At 40.5% G+C, this 18,888-nt stretch overlaps 1 protein-coding gene across 2 annotated transcripts in view; it reads left to right on the top strand.

Annotated features, from left to right (window-relative positions):
• Positions 1 to 1,368: 1,368 nt before the first annotated feature.
• The window catches only part of LOC117944563 (metal transporter CNNM4), a 39,685-nt gene continuing 22,165 nt past the window's right edge, over positions 1,369 to 18,888 (top strand). For both annotated transcript variants that reach the window (XM_034871456.1, XM_034871457.1), the window contains exon 1: positions 1,369 to 2,822. In XM_034871456.1, the coding sequence (XP_034727347.1) occupies positions 1,409 to 2,822 (1,414 nt within the window). In that variant the 5' untranslated portion in view covers positions 1,369 to 1,408. The remainder of the gene's footprint in view (positions 2,823 to 18,888) is intronic.

Raw genomic sequence — 18,888 nt, 5'->3', positions numbered from 1 at the left:
CCACCACGATCCTGGAGCCTCTCCGGTCCGAGGGAACATGCTGGGAAAAAAAGAACAAAAGGACTCCGGGGAGTGACTCCCTCTTGACCCTTATTAGGTCACAAGGGACAAGGTTACCCCCCTTCTCATCATGGCTTTCAAACAAGCAAAGTGGCAGTTAGTCAAGGCAGTTGGTCAAGGCCCCCCCTCCCCCCGGATCTAGTGGCTGTAATTCTGCACAAAGGCTTGATTTTGAGAAAGAGACTTCAGATATGCTACTAGAGGGCCACTAATTTCTATATAAAAGCATCCAAAGAGCATAATGTCATGGTACCTTTAAGAACAATTCAAGCTTCATCAACACTATGTAGGGAAGATGATCTGATTTGCCTTTGCGCCATTTTCACCACCACCATCAGGCTGCACTGTGTGCGATTTGAACACAAGAGGGAGCTCTGTTCTCAGTAAAGCTGTGTGGAGAAACGTACAGAAAAAAGACCATAGGATCTTTCAGATGCAAAACAAATGTAATCTGTTACAAAGCTTTAAACCGAAACATCCGTTATCAAGAGCCTGATGGTGAAGGGTAGGGACTACAATAGTGAAGTAATCTTGAAACTTCTGACGCTCATAAGAAGTTGGGGTCAGTTATCATCAGTGTTGTCTTTGTCACTTATCTTCTGTATTTTTTTCATCACATGTGACTCAGTAGTCCTCAGTTGTGTCCTAATATTTGTCAGAATAAGAACAACAATAAAAATAAATTGACAGCATGACATTTTACTTTATTTTAATTAATTGTATATGTAAATTATTAATATTTTGCTGCTGTAACACTGTAATTTCCCATTTTTGGGATAAAAGAAATGTATCTATCTATCTATGCATCTATCCATCTATCTATCTATCTATCTAACAAGAGTGGACAACGTTATTCATCAGGTAGACCTAAAATACAGACCTGGAAATAAATTGAAATAAAGGTAATTGCAATGTAAATATCAATCTACAATGTCTGGACTGTTGCTAATGAAAACAAGAAGAATGTAAAAAAGAGACTGTCTCTTATTGTGGATTACGCTATGTGTGAATTTAGCGTAGGCCTATTAGAGTTTTGATCAGCACTCATATATAGTTCAGCTTTTATAAATAAAATATCAAATGCATATTAAATAAAATCCTTGCTGTGTCTATGTTGTCACATCTCCAAAACGTATCCTTAAAAAAAAAAAAAAATCAGTCAGAAAAAGTAAGTTACATTTTTAAATGGCCACACGTTCCACCTTAACACCAAAAAAAATGTCAGACGACCTTAAAAATGTAAACTGAGGGGGCTCGCTCGAGTGTCGTCTCTTTGCAGATGAGCGAAGTAGACTCGTGGAAACGAGTTTGTGACGTCAGTTCCCGTATTCGCAGAGAGCGAAACAACATGGCGATAGAGTCGAGTGGACGGAGGTTTACGCTAACTTTATTTTACTTTTTTTGTGTTTTTGCGGGCAGGCAGATTAAGGAGGCAGTGGCGGAGTCAAGACTCGCGCCAAGGATACTCGGCATGAGGCTGGAAAGAAGCGAGACGCCGGCCAAGACCACAGATAAAGGGGTAATTCAGGTGACCGAGGGCAGCGATACTTTATTTAGGTTCTACGGGCTTCACTTGCTCCCAAACAGCTCGGCGCTCATTAAGTTCACGGAACTTTACTCCAGTGGTAAAGTGGATGATACTCTCGAGTTTAACATTACCCCGTTAAATAGAACTTGTCCCAAACTCACAGAGGATATAGAAGTGCAGGGGTCCATGGTGGTAACGAACCAAAACACCTCCGGGGTGGTAAGCCTCCGGATCAAGCAGCTCCGCAAAAGCGAAGCGGTAAAGGTGTTCGGCTTATGCGTCCGCGACACCCAGGAGAAAGATGAGACCTGGTACATGCTGGACGATAAAGACGGCAGAGTGCGTGTGGTGGAGGTGGCAAAGTCCTTGCTGCCCATCTGGCTGCAGGTGATCCTCATCGCCTTCCTGTTAGTGTTGTCCGGCATGTTCAGTGGGCTCAACCTGGGGCTGATGGCGCTGGACCCGATGGAGCTCCGCATCGTGCAGAGCTGCGGCACCGAGAAGGAGAAGAAATACGCGCGAAAGATTGAGCCCATCCGCAGGAAGGGTAACTACTTGCTGTGCTCACTGCTCCTCGGAAACGTCCTGGTCAATACCACCCTCACCATCCTCCTGGACGACCTCACCAAGTCCGGGATCGGCGCTGTGGTCTCCTCCACAGTCGGCATCGTTATTTTCGGCGAGATCGTCCCGCAGGCGCTCTGCTCCAGGCACGGTCTGGCAGTCGGGGCGAACACAATCCTTGTTACCAAGTTATTTATGCTGTTAACATTCCCTCTGTCATGGCCCATCAGCAAGCTCCTGGACTGCATCCTGGGTCAGGAGATCGGCACTGTGTACAACCGGGAAAAGCTGGTTGGGATGCTAAAAGTCACCGAGCCATATAATGACCTGGTGAAAGAGGAGCTTAACATGATCCAAGGCGCACTGGAGCTCAGGACCAAAACAGTAGAGGATGTCATGACGCCTGTCAGCCACTGCTTCATGATCCACAGCGACACCGTGTTGGACTTCAACACCATGTCAGAGATCATGGAGAGCGGGTACACGAGGATACCTGTTTATGAGCAGGAGCGGTCCAACATCGTGGACATCCTGTATGTCAAGGACCTGGCTTTCGTTGACCCGGACGACTGCACCACACTCAAAACCATCACCAAGTTCTACAACCATCCCGTCCACTTTGTCTTCCACGACACCAAGCTGGACTCCATGCTGGAGGAGTTCAAGAAAGGTTTGTGGAAGTAATGCATTTTAGAGACACCTTAAACAGGGTGTTCTCCAAGACTGGTAGCGGGGATTTGTGTCATGTGTGCATGACACAAATCAAATGATTATTTTTCTTAGCTGTAAAATAACAGAGTGACAGAAATGTAATAAGAATAATAATAATGTATACTTTATAAATCCAGCTCGGGGAAATTACAATTTACACTCTATGTTATTATTACACACAGGCCTGAATTACACACACACACACACACACACACACACATGCTCAGTACCTAAATGGAGAGATGTCAGAGTGAGGGGGCTGCCCGTGGCGCCCCAAGCAGTTAGGGGTTTGACTGTCCGAGGTTACGGTTGAACCTGAGGCTTATGTGTAAGGTTGTGTTACGATTACTGCTCCTCTTTCCTACTACGATTTTCTTATGTTTGTCAAACGTCACTGGCAGATTCCCTAATTTTGCTGTGAAGGCTAAAACACAAAATGCAACTGCATAGGTCTTCAATCTCACAGTGAGTTCAGTCCGGCCCAGGGATCTACCAGGCTGTGTTCAAACAAGGACATTATAGCTGAGCTTGACATTTGACCTCTTTGTGGAGCAGGGCGAGCAAAAGTTTCCATTCATTTATTTTGCCTGCAACACAGCATAAAACACACACACACACACACACACACACACACACACACACACACACACATATATATATATATATATATATATATATATATATATATATATATATATATATATATATATATATATATATATATTATTTTAGGCATATTGCTTATGCTCTCATCCAAAGTGTCAGAAAAAAGTTCAGCCTCTTGCAATGAATATGACAAGAAAGGGCCATGGTTATAATGTGCATCAAGCATTTTATAAGAAGACAGTCTCTGTTCACCAGACTCTTTTGGGTTTTGAGTATTTGATGTCACCGTCATATTAGTTTCAAATTTAAAACTGCTAGTATTTACTCTGAGCTTCAGGCGGTATACTAAATTGAGCTGCCGTCTTTATCAGTTACTGCATTCAGTCTGTAGACATTCTTGGTAGGATTATAAAAAAAAGACAAAAGTAGGTTTGTTTCTTACAATCCAAACCAACAAAGGTAAGCAAACACAGCGTTGTCAGACTAAAGCTGTGTCTCTGACTAAAATGACTCAGCTGAGTTGTTGCGTGGAGGCTTTGTAAGCGATCAAATGTAACCTCCGTCGTGTTTTTGCTGGTGGTTGGTGAAATCAAAAACACATTCCCCTTTTACTTCTCTAATTTTGGCTTTGCTGCTTTTCCTCTTTCAAATCACTCACTCAAAGACACACGTGCACACTTCCTCTCTCGGGAGGACATACACACACTGATGCCATACCCCGCTGGGATATATTTTTCTTCTTTCAGGCCTCTCCCATCAAGGTCACAGACAGCAGATACCCTTGCTGTGTCTCTATCTTAGCACAGTAAGGAATTGGACTTTCTTTCTGCGTAGTAGCATCAGTATCCGAAATGTAAGACATCTACATCACTAAACTTTGTCGGCAGCATCTCAACTAACTGTCACTTAATTCAGCGTTGTTTTAGCGTCACTTACGTACGTATCTCAGATCAGCTACTGTGGATTGACTTTTGAGTTGCTTTAGTGGTGCACGGTGTGGGTGTGTGACATTTAGCCATTAGCTGGCGAGGTGGGAGGGTTTGGCAACAAATCCGGCTTCACAGAGAGTTGAAAACAATGTAAGTTGGCTCAAAGCTCGACGGAGAGAGTTACTGCAAGTAATTATGAGAATACACTCAGTTGTTGTGTGGAGTAAAGTGTATATCCTATATATATTTTTCTACATCGTTTGTATTTTTAAAAGCCTTTTTAACATCGAGGACAGGGGACTACAGATGAAAAATAGCTTTCTGGCTAACTCTGGCTTTTTTACCCATGGGAAATCATGTTAATCTGAAATCATATTAATTTGAAATCATGTTAATTTGCACTGTCCCCTTTAATAAAATATACTGAACTGAAATGTAGAAAAACCAGCGGTAGAATTGCATTTCAACAATATTTTCCTCATTAGGACGATGATGAATTGAGAAAGGAGAAGAATTCCCTTTGATTCGCCAAGTACTTCAGTCACACAAGAGTATACAAAAATAGGCTTTGACATGCTTTTATTTTCATAAAACTATTTACTTTGGGCAATCCAACTGCTTGATCCCTTCAAGCTATACTGTGAAATCAGAACAACTTGAAACCCTAATGTTTTGGAATATTTGCAAAAAAAGACGGCAACATAGAATATGACGGAAATATTGGAGTTGGATATTGTGGCAAAAGTCCTGAAATGATTTGACATTGTGCGTTTGGGGCATATAGCAGGTAGGGGATATGGGCAGCTCCAATCCCAACCCATTTAAACAGCATGTCATTTTAGCTGGATCAGTGCAGTCCATCTAAATGTAGTCAAAGTTTTCACTTATAGTCTTTTAACCAACACTTTTAGTCCCGTTTTTGGTTAACACAGTGTTCCTGGTAGCTTAATAAACAATGAGAACAGCCAGACATAGAGCCAGTGCCATATTGTTTATGTAAAGGTTATTTTACTCCAAAGAGATCTGACACCTTAAAGGTAAAAATCTGCAGGTTTTCAAAACTAGGACCTCTTAGCAATAACAAGAATCTGTCATTTTATTTTAAAGCAGCATGTTTATGTCTAATATTAAGTATACTAAAGACTTCTTTGTGTGAGAGATGAACATTGGGTGGGACATCTTGCCGTCAACGGCGTGAAATGTAGACCTACTTCTATGAAGATTATAATGTGCAGAGAGAAAAGGTCCAGAATCTTGAGAGAAGTATGAGAAATACAGGGTTGAAATGTAACTTTGACTCTTGAAATCCTTCTAAGCTTGCTGCATGTGAGAGCAGAAGTGAGTTCAAAAACACAGCGAGTGCTTTATTCCAAGGAAGTTGCAAAGAAATATCATTTTACCATGCCAGCCTCCACGCTATGACCGTGTTGATGTGGTAACGACGCCCGCTCCCCTGACTCCCCCCCTGACCTGACACCCCGCCTACATCTCAAGTTCCTCTCACTTGCCGCTTGGCATCAGTTACCACGGTGATGGTGGCATCCAACATCGTCAGTATGTGTACACAAACTGTTTCTTTAGGTTGTGCTCTTTCTTATCAAATCTGCTCTGTCGGCGCACGACTGTTTACTTTTGAAGTTCAGTTCTGTATTGATAGCTGTAGAACTCATCAATACTTTATATTCGGACATTTCATTTCTCTCTCTCTTTCTCTCTCCCTCTCTCTCTCTCTCTCTCTTTCTCTCTCTCTCTCTCTCTCTCTCTCTCTCTCTCCCCCTCTCTCTCTTTCTCTCTCTCTCTCTCTCTCTCTCTCTCTCTCTCTTTCTCTCTCTCTCTCTCTCTCTCTCTCTCTCTCTCTCTCTCTCTCTCTCTATGTTTGTGTGCGCGTGCACTCAACAACCTTTTCAGTCAACATGATGTGACCTTTTTAGATGAGATGAAAGTTTAATGACACACTGGCTGTCATTGCAGGAAATAGTACCCACGGATAGAAAACAAGAAAATATGTAATAAAAATAAACTTTATTTATATATGTAATGATATAACAAGGTGTGGCTTATATAAAGTGGTTGACATTTACTGAAATTACTAATAAATTATTGACTGCACCTATGTGTGCCCTTCCTGTACTTATTACTTGCAGGGAGGTTCAAATTCATGCAATCTGGAATACAATTTAGAAAACACACAAAACAAGTGAACCATGAATTCACTGTAGGCACATCACACTCTGTCAACAGACCGTCACATGTTGTACCCTCAAGCAGCGTGTTATATTAGCCTACATTTTGGCCTCAGGGACTTTAAATAATAGGCTCCTACTATAGAATCAAGGAAAAACACATTGAAGACACTCTTTCCTTTTTATCTTTTTATACTAGTTCTACAGATTTTCTTTCTTACTGATGGTGATGTTGAGGAAGACACCACCATCAATTAGTTGATTTACAGAAAGTGCTCATATTCAGCTTTTTGGCCTTTTCTCTTTCTTTTTATTGTGTTATATATCTTCGTTGTGCACAGTATAGGTTTACAAAGTGTAAAAGCCCAAAGTCCACCCCAAAGGGACATACCATCTCCAACAAAAAACAGTTCACAAACTGCTCCAAACAGCTCTATTGTTGTAGCCTTTACTTTGTAACACACGTTATAATGCTCACTTACCTGTTAACGTGGCACGCCCTCATACTCTGCAACTGACTGGCTAGCTGTGCTGACCTAGCTACTGCGCATGTGCGACTCCCAACAAAGATGCAACAGAAGCGCGATGCCTCACTCTGTTGCTAAAACGGAGAGCTCAACACACAGGGTGAAAAGAGGAGCTGCAGCAATGTGCAGTACAACAAAAATGTGTTTTTTGAAAATGAAACCACATTAACCTATGCTGGTACAACTTCTAAATACAATTATGAATCTGAAAATTAGCATATATGAGCACTTTAAGTAAATTTTAGGCAATAATGCCCAAAATCCTAATGAACAAGCTTCTTAAAATTGAAAATGTACTGCTTTTCTATGATATTACACTATACATTTGGGTTTTGGACAATGCAAGACATTTGAATATTTCAACTGGGGCTTATTTTTGAGCCTTATCCATCTTTTAATGGACAGGACAGCTAGGGGAGAGAGAGGGAAGACATGCAGGAAATCGTCACAGGTTGGACTCGAACCCTGGACCACCGCGTCCAGGCATCAACCTCTATGTATATGTGCGCCTGCTCTACAAACTGAGCCAACCCGGCCATACAGCAATGAGCTTTTTTTAAATCAAATTATTATTCTGTTAATCAGGAAAATAATCAACAGATCGATTGCTAATGAAAATGATTGTTAGTTTCCACCCTAGGGAAACACACAGCCACTGGTTATCTATAAATATAATGTTACCATTAACCACAGCTCTCAAGTGCTTGCACTAACTGCTGTACATTTGTACATCAAATGAGCATGATGTTTATCCTAGTGGTCTCTTTAAAGGCACTGATTCAAATATTAGTTTTTTTTTGCCTACCGCAATTAGATTTTAAATCAAGTAAACAAATAGTTTCTCTTGCATTGGAGAAATTAGAGTATTTATCTTCCAAAACTTTAATGTGCTGTTCAAAATGCAATATCACAAGACACCACACATATTATCACATGTTGTTTAGGCCTCCTGATTATTTTTAGTTGCAATAACTGGACTTCTTTGCACTATTCATTTTGAATTGTGAAACCACATTAGGTAGGATGTGAGTAAGTATGCAGGTCTTAGACTAGACTAATACAGCATTGCTGTTGGAGTGCGCCTCTCAGCCTCTCTAATTAACTGCCTTGTTTTTCATTCATGTCTGCATTGTCTGCTGTTTTTCGGTGTTGTGGCCACCCCGCCCAGTCTTTAGGACCCTCTTATGTGTGCTACGTTTTAAAGAAAGTTTGTCAAGTTTGTCTCCCCCCCCCGACCCCCTTTCAGATTCTTATACTGTGAAGTGAGTACTGTAGACACAATTTGTCACACCTCACTCCTCTTTTGTCTCTTTATTTAATCAATTCCTTAAATGTTCGCTTTGTCATGTGTTCTGACAGGTGAGTCCCCCCCTAACACACACACACACACACACACACACACACACACACACACACACATACTGCTCCCACTTAGACTGAGTGTGTGACACTTCCTGTGACATACATGCATGCATTTGCAATACATCACCTTTATTTATTATTATTTCTTCTTCCTCCCCCCTAGCCTGAACTCTTGATCCAAACCTAATCTCAACCTTTAACCCAGATCTGTGAACTTGACTGAAGTCTTTATGAAGCTGGGAGCCCAGACATATTTACTCTGTTAAAGTGTAACAGAACACATTTCCAACTCTAAGTTGACCCAATTGCAGCCTAGTAAGGTTGTCACAGGTTAGACTTGAATTTCCACTCCTCCTTTTATACAAGGGGTGGGTCTCTCTCCCTCACTTACTCTTCCCTCTATCTCTCCCTCCAATTATCTTGCGTCTCTGCCAATCTGTCCTTGTTTTTCTGTATTTTGTTATATCTATCTGAAAAGAGCATTTTTCTTTACTTATGGCAGCAATTTGATTGATATCAAATACCTAATATCTTTATTACTGTAAGAAAAAACTAATTTGCAGAAAGCAGTGATCTGGTCATGTAACGCATCACTATGTTACCATGAGCGCTGGATGTATGCCAGTAAAGTAAAAACAGGGGGGGACTCACAAAACAAGAATCTTCCAGATTACGCAGAACATCCTGGAAAAATTGGTCAAATCCCTCCTAAATTATTCACTAAAACGTGTTTATGGATACATTTGAGGCAGGAAATAGACCAAGCAGTTGTTGCATCATGCTTTGTTTATTAATTGTTTATAGTTTCAGGAGTTAGCTTATATTTGCTCATTAAATCGCTATATGTGTATCTGATGGTGGAAGGTCGTCCCCCTGGTATAACCCTGCCCATTTCTTTTCACAAAATTCTTGTTTTCTCTATCATTTCATATGTAATCAACATTTGGACCATAAACATGAAATATGGAGTACATTTCTCCAGCATTTAAAAAAATGTGATACTCATTACATTTGTGGGAGAAATTCAGACCGGATTACTTAAACTGGAATGTTTAGTTGCTTTGTTAAAGATGGAGTTGTAATTGTGGATTCCACAACATGTTGTTTGGAGTAGGGTTAGCATTCAAAGTGTGTTAGACACAAACAACGATGAAGAAGTGTAGAAATGGTTGTTGTTGTTTTTTTTACTTCGCTTCTCTCTGTCTTTTCAACATCAGCTTCAATATCACATAGGCATGAGAAAAGTGTTGCATCCTCAGAGAAGAGATGAAACATCATTCAAACGAAGTATAAGTTAAGAAGTGGATCGATCTAACATTGGCAAAGAGATGATGGATGTGGTTCTTAAAAAAGATAAACACGATTTTGCGTCTTCTTCATGTAGAAGCCATGAAGACTGTCTGCTGTTCCTGTCAAACAAATTAGGAACACTACTGCAAGAGGGGTTAGCTGCAGATTTCTTGTCATTTTTCTGTGTGTGTGTGTGTGTATGTAGTGCTCTGGTTTCATTATGCTAGAAGATAAAAGCCGAATGATTGATTTAGGTCTGCTACCAACATTTTACTTTCACTGTTACATGTGGAAGCTTCTAAAACACTTCATACTCTAAAAGACAGACAGATAATTCTTTTATCTCTTAAATAGGTTCAGTGCCAGCTAAGAAAGTAAATTCTTAGATTGGCTGCTGCTATTTTTAGGCTATAAAGTACGTTTTGCTTGACGAGAAGCACATTTGTCATTTATTGTCTCACCGTCTTCCTTAGCAGATGAAGTTTGCACATACCCAGAATTGTAAATTATTTTGTTTAATTGTAAGTTTCCATTTTTCTGAGCATGTTCATGTTCACTTTTTGTAGTCTGGCTATCACCAGACCAAGCTCAGTCTTTTAAGATTGAGCATTAGTCTGGGGAGTCTGCTCTGTATCTTCTACTGCACAAGAGGCGTGATCAACCGGCATAGTTCAAATGACTGTACGCAATTGGATAGTCCTTCAACCAATCAGATCAACGATCCGGGTGACGTTCTTTGCAGACAGCGGCATAAACGGGTTGCTGCCACGAATGTATTAAGAGAAGGTTGCTGCGCTTTGGTGGCCGCCATGTTGAATGTTAACAAAAAGCTGCTTGCCGTCGTTCATTGGCAGTCGCTTCTTTAACATGGTGTTATCATGTTAAACCGGCCAGTTGCACGCCAGTTGCATTAGCCAGTTTGTGATTGGTTACCGCAAATTTTGTTACTGAAGCGGGAAAGATAAATGTACAAGTTTCCAGCCTTAGCTGCAGGACAAACTCAAATCGCTGGCAGATCGGGCTGGGTTTACCCAGTCTAGACGTTTTTACTATCTGACTTAAAAATTGGGATTGAAAGTTTCATGCTTGACCTTGGGAATTATTAACACCACTATTGGAGGAACTAGACTGCACAAACCTTTACTCTGCCTCATCAAGACTCATACAATCAGCTGGAAATCAGTGCCAGACAGTTTTCTCTCTCCTTTTCTCACTTCCTATCAGCCGCCTGCTGCTTCGCGCTCTTTCCTGTCGTGTCATTGTAGCTGGAAATGCTGACTGTGGAGTCTCCGTCCTTTCAACTTCAACTTTTGGTGTGTGCTTTTTGTATGTGTGTCACACAGCAACACTTCCAGACATGTGTGCCATAATCAGTCAGCATGAAGAAAAAGCAGCTCAGCAAAAATGATTTGATGTCTTAAGGACGAGCACACAGAGCCGTCTTGTGTATTTGTTTGAATGGAGGTTTTGCTACACATCCTATTACGACATATAAACGTAGTACTGGGATCCCTCACATGTTAAAAACTATTTTGGATAAGCATACTGTATCGGGCTCCGGGTGTTTTAGTTTCAGATTATTTTGTTGACTGGGCCAGTTTGGTATCCAGGTTTTGGTGCCAGAACCAAATAGCTATCAATGGATTAAGTGATGCGAAGTGAATTCATTGCCAACTCAAAAATTGAGGAATCGTTGAAGTTTTTAGAGATATGCCAAGCATTCTACAGCTTTGACAATGTGAGGAGTCGCTGCTCTACTCTAAACTGAATATCTTCAGGTTTTGGGGGCTGTAGGTTGGACACAAGATATTTGAAGAAGTCACTCTGGGACGATAAATCAAATCATCTGGAAAAGTATAGACAACTATTTGATAATGAAAATAATCTTCAACTACTTGCAAAGCTAGATTGGTTCTTTACTAACCTCCTTAGAGTTGTAAAATCCTGACTCATAGGCAAATAAACTGCTTTGCACTATTGGTGTCTGATAAACCTTCAAACCTGGTTTATATTTCATCTCCTCACTGATACTCTTTGGCAGCATCTCATACTATTGGATTTTTCTTTTTTAATGCAATGCTATTCTTAACACGTCACCGCCTCTGCTGTAGCCAAAAGCGGTGAGCATGTTGACAGGAGATGCAGGAAAGTAGTTTGTTTAAAAATCAGTAATAAATCTGCTAAGCAAAATATAACTATTCCCTTAACTTCCTACAGTCACACACAGGGCTCCAGTTCTAGCTGGAAAAACAGGTTAGAAGAGCCTGACCTGTGTGTGTGTGTCTGTGTGTGTGTGTCTGTCTGTCTGTCTGTCTGTGTGTGTGGTTTACCCATGTGTGTTCATGTATGAGCATGCATATTTGTGGCAGTATGTTTTGTTTCATCTCTGCACAGTGCGCATGTTTTGCAGTTGACAGAAGTGGTCAGTGCTGCTGATATACAGCCGCCTGGTTGGGTTTTGTGCGTGGGCGGTATGCGTGTGGCATTCCTTTCCCATACAGACCCATCGCTTTCGCCCTTTTGTCGCCGATGTTTCATGTCAACAAACAGGCCGGCTCGAAGGTTTATGACGAAAGAGCCAGAGGGCGGAGAACCAAACTAGAGGGTCACCCCACCTGCTGGGAATATCTGTGTGTTTAATTAATGATGAAATAAAACTGAGAATATCAAAAAAATCTTCACACATTAAAAGCTGCCAACGGGTAATCAACTACAGAAACCAACTACACACGGAACTCTTCTTTAACTAAAACCACCACATCACACAGAAAACTGCATCCTGAAATAATGTGTGAAAATGTGTTGTTGGTATGTTATGGTATGTTCAGTCAAAAAGAGAAGCTGCACCTTGAATCTCAGCCCAGTTTAGTATTTGTGACAAAGGTCAACGCGTTTCTCGCTTCCCCTTCCAGCAAATTGTTCTTCTCTGCTCTCACATAGTTTTCTGTCCTAGTTGATGGGTTGAGGGCGATTTTCTTAGCACGAAAATGTCTGCACTGGCATTGCATAGTTTTAAGTGGAATTGACTGTACATAGAAAATATATAGTTTTTCCCGTTAGTAGTTTCAGTAGACCTGTTTTGAGTCTGAAATTACCTACATTTTGTCAACATTGGTAGGTAGAGCATTGTCGATTGATATCAGGATTGGTGGTTTGATCCCTTGCTCCTGAGCAATACACTGATGCGGTAAACACCCGCTGAGGTTGATTTTTTCCACTCGGTAAGTGGGGAGGTTGGCACCAACCCCCACCTCAGTGTACAACATGGCCGCTCCATGCATCAACAGTAGTGAAAGTATGAACATACTGTTTTTAAGCACTTCTCCGTAACCTTTTTTAAATATTTTTTGGGGGCTTTTCACTTGATTACTCACAGTTTATAGACAGGATAGGCGGAGAGAGATGAGGGATGACATGCAGCAAAGGGCTGCAGGTCAGGTCTTAGTGGGTGAGCTAGAGGCCGCTCCTTCTATGTTACTTTTGTCTCATTTAATTTGTCATACACAGTACTGCCCATCTTTTATCTGAAGACATGTTGCTACAGTGTTTGCACGTCCAAAATACCTCAAAAATGCACAGTTATCAACTGGTATTGTTTACAATGGTTAATCTGGCTAGAGTCCCTCTACACCCATTTTTCCAACTTGTAACTGGAACGCGATCAACTCGGCTAGGACTTCATTCCACTTCCAACCTCCGGCTTCCGACTTTTGGTAAACGCGGCATGAACCCCAGTTGCTCCTGATTGTTTAGCTAACACTTTGCATGGTAGCTTTCTGCCGTTTCCTTGTGGATGTGTGTGTAAGTGAGTGAATGAAAGGCCCATTGTTAAACAGCTAAAAAAATGCTGTACATTGTAACTTTGTGACTTTATTTTGACTTTCAAATTCCCCTGCAATTGAAAATCCAAGGCAAATTTAATGCTTCAAAACATGCACAGATAATAAAAAGGTGAGAGCAATTAATAAAGGATTAGTACACTAATGTGTAGGGTTTTTATGAAAAAGTGACATGAATAACATCCAAGATGACTAGTTACAATGTCAAGGAGCACCGACGGCAATCACTGTCACCTCAGTTGAGAGGATGAGGAATGGGATTTATATGAAAACAAAAAAAACTCTCCTGTCATGTCATATTCTCAGTTTGATAAGTGACAACTGTTTGTATTTCTGAGTGAGCGTGCTGCTCTAAAACACACATCTCAGCAGCTACAGACACACAGGAGTGTGGTGACTTTGTGTTTTTCTTAAATTGTAGACTCAGCTGACACAGGTCAAACACTAAATACATGAAGCAGCCTGAACTTGGCTGAACACTCTCTCTCTCTCTCTCTCTCTCTCTCTCTCTCTCTCTCTCTCTCTCTCTCTCTCTGTGTGTGTGTGTGTCTTCTCCAAAGGAGTCAATAGACTCTGAAGTGACTCTCCAGTAACCGGGGGTAAGTATGTCCCCCGGGGTCCTACTTCCTGTGAAATATTGACTCAGCACCACAGGGAGAACACACACACAAACTGTCTTTTCCATTACACCATATCTCTATTTTTGTTGCTACAGTTATCTCGGTTGGAATGAGCAACGGTCAGCTAATGCACCTAATGTTATCACTTAAGATGCACGTGTTTTCAGGAAGTTCAAGTACCTATTTCATGCAATCTTCAAGGCACTTGCAGACCAGTTAATGTGTGGCCATCCAAGTGCTTGTCACCATAAATAAGGCTCACACTTAGGGATGCCTCGATTTAATATTTGGTATCTGTAGTCGCTGAGCATTTTATCCACATTAGAGATTTTGATTACATAAGTATCTGGCACATTGAAATAATTTGACCCCCCCCCCAACTTGATCCAAATACTGAAGGTCCTGATCAAAACTATTAAGTGGATCAGCTTGAATTAGTTATATGATACCGTATGAAGTTTAACTGGGAGAATGTGACGTGAAGTAATCAGCTGATTGTTTTATTAGTGAAGGAGTTTTTGGAATTATAAACACTCTGGCTGTGCATTAGTGTTAGAGAGTAGAGATTCTTCCCTCTTTAACAATCTGATATAATCCGCTGCCGTCACACATTTGTCATGGTTACCGGTAAAAGTGGTGGTTAGCAGCAGCTAAAAATGAGAACCTGTTACCTGATTACCTGATCTTTTGTACACTGCTCTTACTAAGTAGGAAAGAGGAGAGATAACCGATTTTTTGACGTTGTAGTTTAGTAAATCTGTGTATTTTGTCAATCTGGCTGGTGTGCATCAGTGTGTCCAAATATGGCATTCCCACAGTCAAATGTTCACACTTTGATCTGGTTAATTTTAACCAATACAGATCCATTTAAAACATGCCTGGATTTGCCCGATACTGAACCATAGGATTGTTTTTGACAAGGGGGTGTCAATATGTGTTTAAAAATGCAAACAGACACTTGTTTTCCACCTTGCCCTGACTCTATCGGTGGTTTTTGAACATGCATTTCTGAAGTCCATAACCAAGTTCACATTAGCTACGTCTGCGGCACATAGTCACTGGATAATAAAAATGTATTAAACATTGTGAGGGGCAGCTGAATCTATTTGATGTCACTGAGATTTATGATGGTTTAACATGACTGTCAGGGAGCTCCTTTGATACCATGTGGGTTAATGAAAGTAACTGTGGCTCTGAGTGTGTTAGCCATTAGTCCTAGGGTTGGCGGTGCGAACTTCGACTCCTATCTACATTTAGAAGTGTCCTTCAGGATGAAATTAAACCCTGTGTTGAGCGTAAACAACGAGTTGATTAATCGATTAATTAATCAAAACTTGCACGCCACTATTTAGTAACACTACCAAACTTTTGCTGTTCACAGCTTCTCAACCTCAATGGTTTATTTGCCTTCTCTCTTCCTTTTCTTGTAAAATACTTTTTGTCAGACAAAATAAACTGCTTGAGTAAGTTTAAAAAAACACTTGTCACTATTTCAGACATCTTTAAGGCCAAATGATGAATAAATATTTCAATTGAATTGAACTTAGAGTTAGAATGATCAGTAAGAACTGTTTGGGCCATTTGTAACTTAGCCAATGATAAATGTCCTGCCGTGTTACTTCCTCTCATGAGTTAAGCCCCCAGACCAAATATACAATACATCATCTGCCAGCCCCCACATTTCACGCTGTGACATCACAGACTTCCACAGCAAAGCCGCCTGCCTTGTTGGAAATGGATTCCTCAAAGTCCCTCGGTGCTATTCATGTAGTAAAACCAAGCAAGGTCAAAGCTGAGAATGTGTGTTTGTGTCATTGTTCCGGCAGCGCCCACTTTGCCATGACAAGCAAGCAGACATCAAGGCCCCACATACACACAACAACGATAGAACACTTATAGCCTTTGGTCTTCTTTTAATTGCTGGTCATATGAGCTCTTTGTAAATCCCATTCATCTGCTGCTCTCTTTGTGGAAACAAAGGCAGTCAAGGGGATCTTTCATTATTTCTGGCTCTCCCGTCATCTTTTCTCTTGTTTAATGCTTTATCTTACTCAAATGGCTTGTGGTTATTTGGAGAGAATGAGAATATGAGGTGTGTGTTTGGTACAATTGATGCTTTTTAAGAAATGGTTTTGACTGACAATGAAGACTGCTCCTCCTATATTTAGAAATCAAAGCGTTCAGCTGTTTAAATTTAATCTCTTAATTGTGTGTGTTTGCATGTGTGTAGTTTAAACCAGTTGCTTGCACGTGTATTATCATATGTTTGTCTTGTTGAAGGGAAGGAAATTATCCACTGAGGGGACCTGACCCCCATCTTTCCTCTTCTGAGTGTGTTACTCTGGCGCCATCGTTAATAATGAGCATCAGTGGGGACCGGCTCTCCACTTGTTTATACACAAGTCTGCAGCATCCATCTGCACTGTCATGTGAATAGTTCAGCAGGGTGTGTCTTAGTGTAAACGTGTGTTTTTTGTGTTGAGTAACACTTGTGGCCAAGGTCCAGACACAACCCCAACTGTAATGACCTGTAACACATTACCTGGACTGTGCAGATGGGTAATTGTTAGAACAGAGCTGCTATCAGATGGGAATCCATATTGATATGATTGTTTGTAACGATGGAGGGGATCTGCCAGGTTTGTACAGGATGTTAGAGTGGATACCTGGAATGAATCACATCAGCTTTATGAGTTCCTTAACCTGTGGCCCTGATCAAGAGCTTTCTTTGATTTGACAATTCAGCAATTGTACAAATATTCCATAATAGCAAGAATGCAAAAAGACAGCCAAAACAGATTTGCATTACACAATCTCCTAATGCATGAGTATAAAAACTTATCATGTTGTTTTGAAGGACAATGTTGTAGAATAAAGCTGAGACAATGTTAAAGTGGCTGTATGTAACTTTCAGTTTATAGCAGATAATATATACATATATATATTTATATACAGATTATAGCGACCGCTTTAGACAAAAGCAGTAGTGTTTTTACCACACCTGCTCCTCGTAAAGGTCTTTTCTTTTTGGTGCTGTTTGCCCAATGTATGACTGAGTTTCAGCGTTACCGGAAGGTCATATACTGTAGCTGCAATAAATATTTAGCTCAGACAGAAAATCATTCATTTACAATAAGTAAATGCATTACAGATGCATCATTGCATTTCAAATGTTGGATATGGTGACGTTAGCTAGTAATGTTAGCTGGCTTGAACACGGTTAAAATGCTGTCCGCTAAACGGTGTAAAGTGTGACTGTATTTCCCTGGAAAGGATTCTAGCACCCAGACATAGGAGCAGCTAAAGAAACAGAAGGAACTAGCTGCACTTTTAGACGGCATGGACATTGCCACTTTAAACAACAGAGATGGGACATAGTGTTGAGTTTGGGTACTACTCCGTAAGCTTGTGTTGCGTTCAGTGATTGATGTAAAATACCCTACTACCATCTAGTTTGTTCTTATAAGTTATTTAAAATAAATAACTCAATTAAATTTAACCATATGGCCTTAGCAATAACAAGCCTTTCTTTCATCTTTAATTTTTTTTACGTATATATACTATTTCAGTTGCACTTTCGATACGACAACACATCGGCTGTTTTGCACACTTTTTTATAAATAAAGGAATTCTTTTTTCATTCTGTTAAAAAGAATCATGAGAAAATCCTAGTGTAAACTTAAAATCATGAATCAAATCGTACGTTGAGGTTATCGTTACATCCCTAGTCATGAGCTAAACTGGGTGTCACTGTCACCGTGTTACAAGAGTTTGTTGTATAAACCAACGTAATAATAAGTTAGATTTATATAGCACAGTTCATGAAACCCAAAGACGCTTTACAGAAGTACAGGGGGGCAAGGGAAAAGAAAAGAGTAGGCCAACACAAACACTGACTGAAAATAATTAAAAACTGTGCGCTGAATGGAATGGGGACATAATTTAATGTTGGCTACTGGTGTACAACCACATTGCGCATTGTTAAGTTATGTTATGAATGAAATAGACATATGACATACGTGAGAGCCAATTCTGGGACTGTTTTGAACCTTTACAATCCCATAATTATTTTCATGTGTTGATGGCCGGACCAGGTTTTTCCCGTCTGCTCTTAGTTGTTTAATTTCCTTATTTTCTGTGATGGTCCTGCCCCAGTATCAGCCTTAATTATGAAAGAAAACCACTCAAATAACATTTAATTATATTTAGGCCTATACAAAGAAATCTCCTGCCACCCTTTACCTTGCTGGAAACTGTAACACAGGCTTAGCCGGTGCTACGCCAAAATCTGTGACCCGTCAGAATGTGTTACCGTAGAGCCGGTCTACCTGCTATCAATCATTTTGTGACTTTGTGGGAAAGATCTGACCAGGGCATTAATAAAACTAGCGTTCTTTTCACTATTAGTGACACAATCGAAAACATTTAAAAGTAACATATAGTTACTTTAAAGCATCTGACATGACTGTAATGTTATCTTCATTACATTTTCACTTTGTTATCTAGCTATGCTTTGATCTCTTTGGCTGCTTTTCATATAGGATCAGTGTTGGTGCCATTTCTGCAGCAATTTATCAGGAGCATAATCTACCCATCCAACCTTACCTGGGTCTTAATCTTCTAATAAACAAAAAACATTGGAGCATCACCTGTTCTTGTAAGGAAAACA

The sequence above is a fragment of the Etheostoma cragini genome, chromosome 5, assembly GCF_013103735.1.
Source record: "Etheostoma cragini isolate CJK2018 chromosome 5, CSU_Ecrag_1.0, whole genome shotgun sequence".
NCBI classification, from domain to species: domain Eukaryota; kingdom Metazoa; phylum Chordata; class Actinopteri; order Perciformes; family Percidae; genus Etheostoma; species Etheostoma cragini.
This window is presented reverse-complemented; position numbering and strand designations above follow the sequence as displayed.